This window comes from Schistocerca americana, chromosome 2, assembly GCF_021461395.2.
Source record: "Schistocerca americana isolate TAMUIC-IGC-003095 chromosome 2, iqSchAmer2.1, whole genome shotgun sequence".
Lineage (NCBI taxonomy): Eukaryota > Metazoa > Arthropoda > Insecta > Orthoptera > Acrididae > Schistocerca > Schistocerca americana.
The window spans coordinates 902,550,355-902,565,454 of NC_060120.1; the positions used below are offsets into that span (position 1 = coordinate 902,550,355).

Sequence of the window (15,100 nt, forward strand, 5' to 3'; positions counted from 1 at the left end):
TAGGATAATTGTGATGTTTAAAACTAATGTTATGCAACCAACAGGTTTAGTCGGGGGGGGGGGGGGGGGGGGGGAGTGAAGATAAAGATTAATGTTAACCATTTCATTTTATTTTATTTCTTCTTGTATGATCAAAATAATTTAAGCAATCAATAAATTTCCTAAGTTTAAAATTTGTATAATTCTAATGCTTTAGGCAAATACTTATGTCAGTAAAATGGTTTGTAATTTTGATTAGTCAGAACATCTTAAAAATAAATTTTTCTCAAGGTCATCTTATACTTATGTAAATGCAGTACTTGGCTGTAAGAAGCAGGTGAACCTGCAGTGCAGCTCACTGATACATCAATATCCCAGCAAGGATCTGCTGTGCAGTCATTGATATAATTAATGAATGTTGTACTTCTTTGCTGCCACTCAGTGTCTCTGGCACCTTTGTATCTGTAGCAGCACATGCACTGACGAGGTTGATGACTTTAAGAGGATGGAATGAGTGCTGTAGTCTGTCTTTCAGCGCACTCTGAAGATGGCTGAACAATATACAGCTTAAATATAATGAAGTGAAATTTATGTGGCTACATGCCAAAATTTAATGGACCGTCATATACCTTTAAATGTTTGTGAAATGAACTAGACATTTGTTTTTGCTCTTTTGGCTTTAGTTTAAATTTGACCTATTTGACAACTCCTCACTTTGTGTTTTAACCCAGTTGCTACCATTGTGCATTGGTTTATGAACATAGATACTTTCTCTTCAGTCTGCTTTAGCTGGTCGTCCTCAACACGGTGTGCCACCTTCCTAGAGGTGGACCTCCTACTCCTCTCTGATGGCTCCATCCACACCTCTGTCCACATTAAACCCACCAACCATCAACATTGCCAGCATTTTGACAGCTCTCATCCGTTTCATACCAAAAAATCCTTCCCATACAGGTTGGCAACCTGGGGACGGCATATCTGCAATGACAAGAACTCCCTTGCCCTGTATGTGGAGGGTCGCACCAAGGCCTTCACAGACAGGCACTATCCCCAGACATAGTCTGCAAACAGATCTCCCATGCTATTTCCCCCCCCCCCCCCCCAATCCTCACACCATTCCCAAGAGCCAGTCACAAAGGAGTGCCTCTTACGTCACCCAAAAGCACCCTGGTCTGGAACAACTGAACCACATCCTTCGCCAAGGCTTTGATTACCTATCATCATCCCTGAAATGAGTGACATCCTACCCGAGATCATTCCCACCTCTGCTAAAGTCGTGTTCTGTCACTCTCCCAACCTCCACAACATCCCAGTCCATCCTTATGCCACTCCCAATGCCAACCCCTTGCCTCAACGATCGTACTCCTGTGGAAGACCCAAGTGCAAGACCCGCCCAATCCACCCACCCACCACTTCATATTCCACTCGTGTCACAGGTTTATCATACCCCATCAGGGGCCAGGCTACCTGTGAAAGTAACCATGTCATTTACCAGCTCTGCTGCAATCATTACACAGCTTTTTATATTGGTATTACTACTAACCAGCTGTCCACCAAGATGAACGGCAACCCCCAAACTGAGGCCAAGAGCGAGGTAGATCACCCTATGACACAACATGCAGCTGAACATAACATGCTTGGTTTCAGTGGCTGCTTCACAACCCAAGCCATCTGGATCCTTCCCTCCACCACCAGCTTTTCTGAACTATTCAGATGGGACTTATCCTTACAGTGTCTTTTCTGATCCCATACCTGTCTCAGCCTCAACGAACATTAACATCCTGTCCCCAGACTCTCTAACCATCACCTCCTCCCCATTCCCATATCATACACTCTTTTTTTTTTTTGCCACCCTCTGCCAATATACTTGCCCATGTTTCCTTCCTCCTCTCCTGTTTTGCTCTGTATTCCCCACCTTCCAGCCTGACAACCTGCTGACACTGCACCTATTGGCATTCTAGAGCCTGCACACTCCGCCAGACAGCACTTCTCCTGCTCCCATCTGTACACTGCTATCCCTTCCCCTTCCCCACTCCCTTCAAATGGCTGCTACCATTCCATGTGATAGTTCCATTCTTGTCCGAGCTGCCAGAGTTGGCACTTCCGTGCGTGAGTTGTGCTTGCTTGTGTGCTTCTCTCTTTCCGATGAAGGCTGTGGCTGAAAGCTTAAGTGTAAGTGTCTTTTAATTGTGTCTGTCTTCTCCTAAGTTGCTGATATTCCTAGATGGAATTTCCATTGTTTGATTATACCATTCTTCTACTATTAATGTTGCAGAGCATTTGAATTGCCCCATTGATATCTGTGTGAAATGACTGTTTTGATGTAATATGTTAATAAATACTTAGCTGATGTTTTCCTGTAGTTCACTGTTTTTAATTTTCTTTCCATGCTTCAAATTTTGCTTGTCCACTTATCACTGGCCTTTGTGTTTCTTTTTATTATATGAAATAATTTTGCTTTTTAACATGAGGTAACAAATTCACAGCTGTAGTGAAAGTGTGCTACACATTTGCTGTTTATTGGCACTTGTTTAAATGTTGATTATATTTCTGTTAAAACTGTCTGTAAGTTGAATAGATAGAGGTCATTAAGCTGTCACCATTGTTTCAGTTACAAAGACGACATCATTATAATTCTCGTGGGCCTGAGTCACCACACAAGGCAGACGCAATAGAAGAACTTAAAAATGCTTTTGAACTGGCAGAAAGAGCTAGTCCAGGAATAAGTGATCTTTTCATTCGAGAAATGGTCCAGAAACTTCTCCCAACAGTTACGGAAACCAGGATAAAAAGTGTAATGGATAAGATCACAAGGTATTTACCACTCTTTAATAGTACCAGATAGTTTTATATGAAAATAAATTGTTTTGTTATTTGTAGCGTACATTTATGTTTAAGAAATATTTTCTAATTTAGTGGTGAGTTACATGTAGTCACATTTTAGTCCAGGCTGCATTGTCCAGCAAGTTTCCAGTGAGTAGATTCCATCCCTGATGTATTCAAGTAGATCTGCAGCCTACAAACTGTTAATGCCATAATCTGTTGATTAAGCTTAAAATTTTTTCCAGCTACAAATTTCTTTGTATATGGGTTGAAGGCAGGTGCAGGATACTATTTGTTTATCTGTTTTTCATTTCTCATTCCAGGGCTCTTCTCTCATATATTTTTATTCTGGCTCAAAATACTTCCATTGTATTTGTCAGTTAGTATTTCATTCTTTAATAGGAAAACATTACAATGACTCCCTTATATATACAGCGAGAAACCATGTGTAATATTTCTGGCATATGTCATGAAATTCGCCTTTTTTGGGCACAGTGATTTCACCCACTTAACTCTTGCTGGTGTGAAGAGTGAGCCAGCATTTCATAAGCAGCAACAGATAGGTGCACAAAATCAGTTGCATATTTTTGATGGTACAGATGTTTATTGAGAAACTAATTTTTCCACTTCCTTTTGATCGAAAATCAGCAGATGAAGTAGCCTTCATAGATGCTGTGGTATTTGAAAAACTGAGGCATTTGAAGTTTGAATTGCTACAAGGCAAGGATCTTTCTTAAAAGTAGTTCTTGTCGTGGCACGTGAATATGCTTTTTGGTATCCGTGTGCTTGTGTGTGACAATGTGTGTATTATTGCTGGAAAAATAGCTGGTGCCGAAAAGCTAGTGTGATTGTATTTTCTGTTACGTGTTACTGTGCTCCACACATCAACCCGCTATATGTGAGTGGTTGTCTTTCCCTTATTTCACGTATTGCTCCATCCAGTAGTTTCTGTTCCTGTTATACTTTTGAATGAGAGATGTACAAAAAGCCAATTATGTGTTACAAAACGTCATGAAAATGAATGCCTGCATATGCAAGTGTATATATTGGAAAACACACCTATACAAACTTTTGAAGCTAAACACAGCAAGTGTACCTGCTGGATTCTATCCACTACACAATAACATTACAAAATAAGTAATAATATATTGTTTATAGACTCATTGCCATTGCAACACCCATAACTCAGTTCTTTTATAAAAATAACATACATAAATGGACTAGAAGAAAGCCACAGGTAACACCACATTTCTATTGCATAGCTTAGAATAGGGACAAGAAAATTTGGTATAAAAATAATGTGAAAAATAATGTGAAATAGGCACTTTTTAGAAACATAACATAAAAACAGTAATTTCTCCCAAAATGTAATGAAATTTGGCATTTACCTCATTCTCATGTCAAAATGTCATGAATTAGAGGACAGCGATTTACTCACATTATTAACTGAATATTACTGAATGTTGAAATTCGATTTTGATTTGTTTTCATAAAGATGAGGGTCACATATAATCTTAAAATGACGGAGATGGCCATCAAAAGCTCGAGGAATTTATTCGAATTGACGTGGCTGGAAAACCGAGAACGTTTTATTCATGTATGCAGTTGCAAAAGTCTCTGAGGACACTTAAAATGATAATTTATTTCCTGCTTATGTAGCTGTGCTTCTAGGTGTTATGTCAAATGAAAACACATTACTTCCAATGAAGTCTGTTCCAATAACAGTTCTTATCACCATGTATAACTACTACCTCTGTTCCAAGTTAGAAGAATTTGAGAGATTGTATCATTAATCAGAGACAAGTAATTTTTGGTGATGAAATCAGCAAGTTTTTGGGAAATATGGAAGGGAAAATACTTCACTCGCAGGAGAAGGGCGTACTGAAACACCCTTGTGTGCACCTTGAAACTAGGCTGAGTAATATAATGGTCACAGGTCTTTGCAAGACAGTGGTCACAGTCCTAGGTTCCTGTTTCAAACACATGATTAGAACGATGAAACTGTATTAATACTGATGACAAAGACCAAATTTAGAATGGCAAGTGTCAGCCATGTAGATATTTTGAAAGGATACAAATATATCTTCACAATTTAATGGAAAATCTGTTTTCCATGCCAGCTGCAATTGAGGATATTGTCAAATGTCTTGTGTTTTAAAGAAGGCAGTTCATCACCAGTCTTCAAATATAGATTGTGGGTGGCTGCTTTGACACTAGAGTTAAGCGTAGATGGATTAGTGATATAATGTCCCAGAAGAGAACTTTGAAGTTATCACAATGCTTTCTTTTGAAAACTTTCAACAGTGCATGGTTGTAGAGTCACTTTTTCTGTAATTGATTCAGTTAATCAGTTTAAGGCAAATGTTTTCAGTTGCGTATATGTTTAAAAAAACTGTGATATCACTAAATGGAAAGTAGTTAATATCAAACGATGGAAAATCCAGGATGGAATGTAACGATATTATGAGAAGGAAAGTTGCTGCTCACCCTATAGCGGAGCTGCTGAGTCGCAGATAGGTACAACAAAAAGATTTTCACACTTAAAAGCTTTCGGCCAATGGCATTTGTCAACAATAGACGCACATACGGACACACACACTCACACAAACGCAACTCACACTCACGACTGCGGTCTCGGGCAACTGAAACCACACTGTGAGCAGCAGCAGCAGTGTATTATGGGAGTGGCGACTGGGTGGGGGAAAGGAGGAGCCTGGGGCAGGGAGGGGGAGGGATGCATGGTGGGGATGGCAGACAGTGAAGTGCTGCACGTTGGGCAGCGGGGAGGGGAGAGGTGGGGAGGGGTGGGGGAAGTAGCAGAGAAGGAGAGAAATAGAGAGAAATAAATAAATAATAATAACGAAGGTTGAGGTCAGGAGGGTTATGGGAATGTAGGATGTATTGCAGGGAAAGTTCCCATCTGCGCAATTCAGAAAAGCTGGTGTTGGTGGGAAGGATCCATATGGCACAGGTTGTGAAACAGTCATTGAAATGAAGGAGATTATGTTTGGTAGTGTGTTCAGCAACAGTGTGGTCTACTTGTTTCTCGGCCGCAGTTTGTCGGTGGCCATTCATGTGGACAGACAGCTTGTTGGTTGTCATGCCTACATAGAATGCAGCACAGTGGTTGCAGCTTAGCTTGAAGACCACATGACTGGTTTCACTGTGAATAGAAAGAATAGAAAAAGTACCAATATAATAGTGTTTGTCATAATTAAATTTTATTTTTTGAGGAGAATCAGTTACTGTTTTAATTATTGGAGCATTTACTTTTTCATGTTCAGGAGTCAAACTGTGTAAAATGAATGTAGGATGTATCTTTCTCTTGGGTAAGATGTTTGGATAATATTACCAATCACTTATTTTTGAAGTTGATTCCTTTTTTACTAGTCTCAGGATTAAAAGAGAAACTTTTTTTAGTTTCTGTGTTCTCACATGTCAGGCTGTCCTTACGTCTCACTTTTTGTTACGAGATTCCTGGGCTGATTTTAATCTTTGATTGCTTAAAACACATGATACAGCCTTCATAATCAAAAATTTTGTTGCCAGGTCATTTAGTAGTGTTCTACAGATATAAAAATTCTGTTTGATTAGTGCACTTCTTGCTATATGACCATTTATTTGCACACAAATAAACCAACACAGCTTTGCAAAAGCATCACACAGTGTGGTATTGTACTCAGTGACACCAACACTAGTGGCTGAAAGTCACTGCTAAACTCATCTCTGGGTGATCAACTGATGGCTATAAAGTTAACGGATCTTTCAGCATACTCCATATCATACATTACATGTTAGCTGAACAAATCAGAATTCTAAATTGTTTGTGTTGGGCACAGACAATCTGTATTAATAGGTGCATTTTTCTTATTGGATAGAAAACTTTAAAAGCATTTGGAGCAGCTACATGAGAGTTTCACGTTTACATAGTTAAATAAGAACTACAGATTTATATCACTAGATTTCGGGCATAGAGAGCTGTATTTCCTGTGTCAAGTTCATGTTCCTGTAGTAAAGTATTACATAAATCAAAGTATCATCTATGTTAAAATACTAGATGAATTGTGCTTTTTTTGATCGAGTGTTGATGCTTGTGACCGGTGCTATTTTACATTTCCCACACAGTTTGGACTTTTACACCCATGTTACTGTCTGTTTTCCATTGATTCTGTCTTATGATGATAACTTAAAATTTTAGCTAATGGCATATTTTAAAACTCCAAGAATACTTTCATATGATCGAGCTAGACCAAAAGGGCCTCACGTGACTAGTGCAACTATCATATTGTTGTATTTATTGGTTTTGTAGATGACTCCAGTGAGTTTACAATGGTTCATCAAGTGAATAGATATCTCATGTTACACCCTCTCCTCTGATGTGACAAAACAAGACATCATAACCACTTGTTAGAGGTCTCTCTCTCTCTCTCTCTCTCTCTCTCTCTCTCTCTCTCTCTCTCTCTCTCACACACACACACACACACACACACACACACACACACACACACACACAGAGGACAGAGTGAGTGAGTGAGTGAGTGAGTGAGAGAGAGAGAGAGAGAGAGAGAGAGAGAGAGAGAGAGAGAGAGAGAAACATTGATGACTTGATGTTATCACGCATAGAAACAGCCATTGTGCAGTGGTGCAGAAACACATTGTTGTGGTGGAACAGATACCCAAGCAGATGTATCTTCAGTCATTTTTTTTAACTTTTACCTGAGAGATTAAGAAGTCATTTATTCAGAGATAAATTATTGTTGGTAGTGTTCTACCGTCTTAAAATGTGACTTACAGCAATACTTCCTCCTGCAGCAGGGACAGCCACATCACACATCTTACCCTCTTCTTGATTTAGTACAGTCAGGGATGATTCATGAGCGTGAGTCACTTCATGTAGCTCAAGTTGATACAGCTATGTTAAATCAATGTTTGTGAGGTTGACTGTTGTTTATTAAATAAAGCACACTCCACTCAAAAGAAATCCAAACAATTAGACTAAGTTAGACACTGTTGTATCTGTTGGATACGTGTATTTCTTGAGTGAAGACTCCTGAATGAATCATCTTGCAGGTGAAAGCTGATCCAATCTTAATAGTGAAGTGCCTGTGCTGCTATGCGTGGCAAACATTGTTACAGTATCCCAAAGCAGAAAGCACTGGTTATTAGAATATGTCATTGGGCTCCAAGTCAGACTTTAATCTCCAGGAATTTTTTAAATTTCTGAATCTCTTATACTAATGACAGATTGAAGCCACGAAAAGTGTAATCACCAACTGTAAAATGCAGTAACTTCATAAACCAAATTGTGCTCATATCCAATTTGAAATCACAGAAACGTATTGCAAGAAAAAGCTCAGGTTTCAGTTTGATGACTATTGGTGATGGGTAGCTTAGGGCCAATATGATTTTGGTCCTTTCTTTGCTTCCCCTCATATGCCTTGGTGGTTTTTATGTAGTGTCTGTGTAACACACTCTGGAATTTCCGCTTGCTGGAAGGTCGTGACATCATGAAGTCCCATGTATAACAGTTTATATTATTAAATAATCTAGTCTTCAGTCTGAAAGAGAGAATATACTTGTACAGTACCAAAGAGAGAATATGATTGTGGAGGGAAACAATTTTGGTCCCTGTCCTTAAACCAAGGAAAGACAGAACATGCTCCAATGGAAGCAATGCCACCATTAACAACCTTATCTTTTAAGAGAACTGTACAACAAGTATTCCTACAAAATTATGTGGCATTTGATTTTAGTATGTATAAAGCTTGCAACTCTACTTGCAGGCACAGTACACTTGTACAGCTCCATCAATGGAACTTTCATGGTTGGCTGCCTATATTCACATAGTCCACGCTGTTAATGAATTTTTAGGTGCTCTGTTGGTGAAGTTACATCATAAAGATTTGAACTGCTGAATGATGTCCCACAAAGAATGTTCTTTTGGGTAATAACAGTCCTTAAGTTTTAAACATAATTTCTCCTACAGATTGAGGTGTTACATATGAAGTGAGGATTGTGCAGTGTAGAAATGTTGGCATAGTAGCTCTCAGTCACTAAGTCATTCATCATAAATATCCAATTTCAGTTATGAATGCCACATGGTGTCGAACGTAAGGGCACAACTATGAACACTGAGGAAGACGTTATCTTTTTCATAGTGTTCTTTATGAATTTGCATTGGTTTTTACGTGTTCATTTTATTTTCTTTGGCAGTTCCAGACACTCATTATATTTTGAATGTAATGTAAATTATGATTTGTTAGTATAATTTATTGTTGTGGTATTATACTGCTAATGGAGCACATTCATTGAAATTTACGGGCAGTTATCAGCAATTTATAAAGGAGATTGGCCAGAGTAACTGATAATTCTAGTTTTATGATTTGACAGTAAGAGGAAAAGTAGCAGGAGGTGGGAGGCATTCTCTTCCTTATTTTCTCATTTCTTAATCTTTGCAGCTTTGTTGTTAACTTTGAAAAAATATTGTAGTGCACCAGCAAAAATACACACTGCTAGTAAATATTTGACACTTTTGGCCATATTATGTCTCTTTGGGTGAAGTTTTTTTTTAAATGAATTTTATGTCCTTCCTATAGCTCCAACCTCCCTCCTGCACTTTTCAGTATATTTTATTTTGTCAGTAATGTAACATGAGGTCTTTACTTCCTGTTGCAGGGACTCCACATAAACGTGTTGGCTGCCTGATAAGCTGCACATTGCAGCAGTTCATCCAACTCAGGTCCTCAAAATGGTTTTTACTACAAATACCATTGAATCTTGTATAAATAAACGTTCCTTAATATCAGTTACATGTTTCAAAATATGGAATTTATTTATGATGAATAGACAGACAAATAAATATTTATATTTTGACTTTATATTAAAATTAAACCTATTAATTTGTGCTTGATCCAAATGCAAACATCGAAATATCAAAATTTAGAATTTATGTAGTAATTTGAAAAATTATTCTGAAATTGCATTTATTTCGGTGATCACCCAAATAAGTTTTCCTGTCAAAGCAAAACATTCTATTCAGTAGTAGATTTGAATGTGACTAAGAAGCTAACAATATAGAAGCACCGAGTTGCCATGGTCATGTCCAGTTTTGTGCTTCTGTCTATAATTTTTTATATCATATGTTTGATTAACTTTCTTGCTGCTTTAAAAAAATGCAGGAGTGAGTTAAAAGCAGATATCTCTGACTTCTTTCAGTGTTTGAGAGCAAAGACATTTATTTTTGATACTGGCTCAACATGCATTAACACTGTGTTCATTTTGTGTGCTTCACATGTTTTTGGATGCAAAAACTTTGTAAATATTGGTATGTAGTGAGATACATATGAGACAAGTATATTTTTCACATATTGAAAAATAAGAGTTTTGAATCAGAGTGATTGGCAGGTTTTTCTTCTTTGCATATTTGACATTCATTCTTGTGAAAGCATGTAATATGACCAACACAGACATTTAAAAATGTTCAGTCTGCAGCAGAATGTCATTAATATTCATACATTATATTCAGAATATTTACAGTGAGAGTTGAACAAGAGAATACAGCCATGTTTATATAATTTTGAGATTCTCAGAGCTTTGGACATCTAAAACGAGTGTAATGGATGTGTAACTTGGTAGTATGCAGAATAATAGAAAGTCGTAATGCATATTACATGATGTTATATATGTATAGTGTATTTTATGAACTAATGAAAGTAAAAGAATAAGAATTTGAAGTGTTCATGTTATTGCTAGAATGTCAAAACCAAAAAACTTAAGAATAAAGGTCAATAATTGAGCCAAGCTACCATTAGTTGAAGTAATATTCAGGTTGAGGTGGGCATAAAACTACTGACAATCCACTCTCAGGAATTTGAAAACTGAGATGCTCTTCTCAGGAGAGAAATCAGAAAATGTGACAGAGCAAAAAGAACAACAAGGGTGGTTTGCTTAACTGTGTTGTGTATGCTTGATTTATCACTCTTTGTGTCATCTTGTGTCTTTTGTTCTCTTCATCTTCTGAGAAAGGGTGCCTCAATTTCAAAAGCAGTGTAAGTAGTTAGTGTTCCTGCCATCAACACATTATTATAGGTGATAAGTCCAGTTTACATTTATTTGAGGATAATTTAGTGTGAAATACTAAGAAATGGCTGATCTGTTCATCAGAACCTAATTTTTTAATTAATGCAGTGGTAAAACATATCATAGTGAGACAATAGAATGAGTAGACAGGTGATTTTTGAAGCTGGGAAAGAAGAGAACTCCTCAAAATCGTAGAATGCCATTTCTGTGCACCACAGCTTATCCAGCTAGAAACTGATAGTAATGGTTTCTAAATACAGTTTCTTATCTTTAGCAGTTTTCTTAAATAATGTTGTCTTCCTGTTTTCTGTTTACAAACAAATAATTTTTGGTAAAAGAGAGTGTGGGAAACGTAGGGTTGGATTGTTCAAGTAGATGAGGAAAGACTAATACACAACTCACAGATGAAGTTTTGATTGAGAAATAGGAAACACTAAGGGACTTGTTGGTTTGTTAGCTGGATGGTTCTTCTTTGAGTAATGAGAGCAACTTTAGTGTGAATGTGAATGCTTTTTCCCCCATTGCAGAGTGGCTGCAGAAGTGAGCATGTCTCTGTAAATCTGTTGCATAAGAAACGGAAGAAAATTAATAATTTAAGCAATGTTGATTGTTCTTTGCTCGGAACTTCATCTGTAATTTCAGAAACCTATGTATTGTGCAGTATTATGTCTCTGTAAAGACTTTATGGTAACTTGTGTCCACATTTTAAAACTATGTATGTTAGTTACGAGGGAGACCAATTGCAGTACGCATTTGTACCTCCTCGGGTATTGCTCACATCATTTTAAGTAAAAATTACTCGCAATTTTGTGTGTGTCGATTATTATGTACAGTAAATATTTTTATTAGACTACTTTAAATTTCCGGAAAGTTTTGTTTCGAATTTGGTATTTCGATGTTTTCTTGTTCCAACTGTACTAAATTCTATTTGTAAGTATTTTCTATTTGCCAGTAGTGGAAAAAAAATCTTGGAACTAGGGAAGGTATTGTAGACCTGATTAACTATATATGGGAAACCAGTCATACAATGTCACTGAATTTCGGAGGGTGCCTCATAAGCTCATGCCCACTCTTTACAGAAAATATAGTTAATTTTTTGCCACACTCAGTTTCTTTACTTTTTTTGTAACAGTCAGTTTTCTGTGTGTGTTTAGAGTAGAGAGAGAGAGAGAGAGAGAGAGAGAGAGAGAGAGAGAGAGAGAGAACTTTCTTCCATGTATTAATGTAAATATGTAAATGTAGGTTCAGACTATTAGGGAGACTTGTCCATATTTTTTTTCTTATCACAAAACTGTATTTTTTTAGGTGATGTAAATATAATCTAGAGAAATCACCAGATGTTTGTTTAGTATGACCACAGACTGAATGCTGATCATCTTGATGTGGAAATGTGGGAACTAGATCATTGTTTTGATAATATAGATTTCTGCTTAAGAGAGTCTTGCTGATTCGTGTCACTACACATATTCAGTTAGTTATTAGTCTGCAGACTAATGGGAGATTCTTGAGAAATGTGATTTACTATCAGATAATAATTTTGTTTTCATTTTACGGAAAAGAGGATTGTTGTTATATGTCTATTCATACTTACGTGATGCATTAGAGTTCTGTTAGTGTAGTTTCCCCTGTACTATTACACAGAATACTGTTATGTTTTATGTGTAAAAAAAGTCTGTGTGTTTACACAGCATGTAAATGATTAAAATAGCATAAATTGGAGAGTACAAACATGTTACTGACAGTTATTCCACAAGTCAACTCTTCATAGCCAGTGTGTGTGTGTGTGTGTGTGTGTGTGTGTGAGTAAGAGAGAGAGAGAGAGAGAGAGAGAGAGAGAGAGAGAGAGAGAGAGAGTTTGAACAGTTCTGTCTGAATGCTTGTGTGAATCTTAAACAGCAAATTAAAGGTAGTGGCTCTCTTTATCAGTGCATATGCTAAAGACCAACTCTGCATTGCTTGATATGGACCACTTTCCAGTATTATCGAAGAAGGAACATGTGATAGTTGATTGTAAGCCACATTCTGCCCTTGGAAAGTGCCAATGAGTGATTCCATGCATGTGTGTACAATGTGAATCATGCAGCTGTTGACACTGAAATGTAATTTTGTAAATACGTAATTATAATGTTGATTATTTTATTGTGTATGCAGTTTGTGAAAGAAACAGTATAATGCAGTGAATAATGGTGATTGTTCTTTATGTACACGAAGGAATTATGCAATTTCTGTGATAAAAGTGCAAGTTTACAAACTTATGTAATGTCCTGTGGCCCCCCTGAGAGTAACATCTTAATATTTTCCTTTAACATGTACATACATTAAAGCTGAACTTGACACACTGTACTAAAACATATGCTGTATTGTTGTCAAGTTTGCACTTAACTGAAAAATATTCAGTCAGTCGTTTTAAAATACAAATTATGATTTTTCTTCAAGGCAGATGCTTTAATATTAAATGTTAAACTTGTACACTAATTATTGTTGAAGATTAATTGTTTATGTTTCTCTCCATAGGAGAAGTTCAGACATGGATAGAAACTTGTAGCATTTGTCATGATTGTGGATTTTAACATCTGTAAAGTTCATTACTGGGTGATTTCTGTACACTAAGGTGAATATGTAACACAAAGTAATCTTGAAAACAAGATCTGGTTGTACAGAAACATAAATAAAAATAATAAATTATGTGTATGACCAACATGTGTAGCATTTATTCATTTTGTGTAATGCTTTGTGCAGCCTAGTGGTTACACAGGTGTCAGGCTACAAGTCCTAAGGTTTTTGATTCCATCCTCAGTCTTTCCCAGGGTATGTTGTCAGTTATTGTGTCTTGCATCTCTGGCATTTATTGTATATGTGAAAAATACTGAGTTGCCCTATAATTTTGAATCAAAATTTAAATGTAGACCACCTTTAATCGGGTGGGTAAGCAAGTTCAGAGGTTGGAAGAAGGCAAGGGCATGCCATGTCCATCAGCACCAAGCCAACCAAAATGTTGTGGTATTCAAACCAACATTAGGTGCAGAATACATTTAAAGAAAATGGTATGGAAGGATGAGAGAAATGTAAAAGTACTTACTGTCTTATAGAAAAATGAGACTACTAAACACAATATTTTTAAAAATATTAGAACCATCACTCAGCAATCACACTGACAGGGACAGCATAATCCTATGCATCATCCATTCCATCCATTTTTCCCATGTATGTTTTTAGGGCATTTGTGGGAATTTTTATGTGTTTGTGGCCTTTTTTGCATATTTTTATGTAATTGTGTGTATTTTTGCTTATCTATAAATAGTTTTACATGTTTTTTTCTGCTATTCAGCTCCCCTCACAACCTCCAACACATTCATTTGCTCATTTTCTTTGTCACTTAAAATTGCCCCTAGGCAACCCCTGCCACAGTGAACTGCTGTTCCATCCTGTTCCATCTTTCTGTATCAGTTCAGAAAAGTATCCCTGTCCCTGGCTAAAACCCAGTCCCACACCCTGTTCGTTAAATGATATCTAAACCACGAATCCCCCCTCCCCCAATGGCCTCACCATAAAAATTCCTTTCTGTGGATTCCACTCCTCCTTTCACAATAACCTTAATCTTTCCAGATACTACCAGTCCCTGCCTCTCACAAGTCTGGTACTGCAAACACACATCTTCATGATGCAGGCATCCCCACAACCAATTCTGATCCCTTTGCAGATACTGCTAGTGTGCAATCCCTACTACATGCATCACATCTCAGAAATGGAATCCCTTGCACTCCAGCATCTGGAAGAGCAATCACTAACCTACCCATTCCCCCAGAGTTCCTTCCTGTCAATTCCTCATAGCACCTAGACCCTGCGTAGCTGACTTTTCAACTTGCTACATCTCCCAAAACTCCCTGCCAATACTCCACTATATTCAGAGCTGAAACAATCACAGAACTCTGTTGTTAACCTTTCCACCAAAATCCTCAGCCCTACAGAAGTTTGTCCTGTGTCAGGCCTCACTTTTAGCCCTACAGCCAAATCTAACCATGTTGAACTTCTCAAAGACTTACTCTCCTTCTCCCAATCCCTGCTATGGAAACACTTCTTTGCCACCAATCCCTCCAGCCAAAGACAACCTAATCCCAACATTGAACCCTGCTTCTCCCAGTTCATACCATTATCCAACTTTGAGCTTTCCCTCCTCCCACCTAGCAATCCCATGATAACCTTCCATGAAATCCTTACT

The 15,100-nt window shown here is 37.4% G+C and overlaps 1 protein-coding gene across 1 annotated transcript in view; it reads left to right on the top strand.

Moving 5' to 3' along the window:
- Window positions 1–13,579, top strand: part of LOC124595905 (serine/threonine-protein kinase 26-like) — a 180,192-nt gene extending 166,613 nt beyond the window's left edge. The window contains exons 9-10 of the mRNA XM_047134816.1: window positions 2,591–2,793; window positions 9,478–13,579. Of these exons, the coding sequence (XP_046990772.1) occupies window positions 2,591–2,793; window positions 9,478–9,490 (216 nt within the window). The 3' untranslated portion in view covers window positions 9,491–13,579. The remainder of the gene's footprint in view (window positions 1–2,590; window positions 2,794–9,477) is intronic.
- The last annotated feature ends 1,521 nt before the right edge of the window (window positions 13,580–15,100 follow it).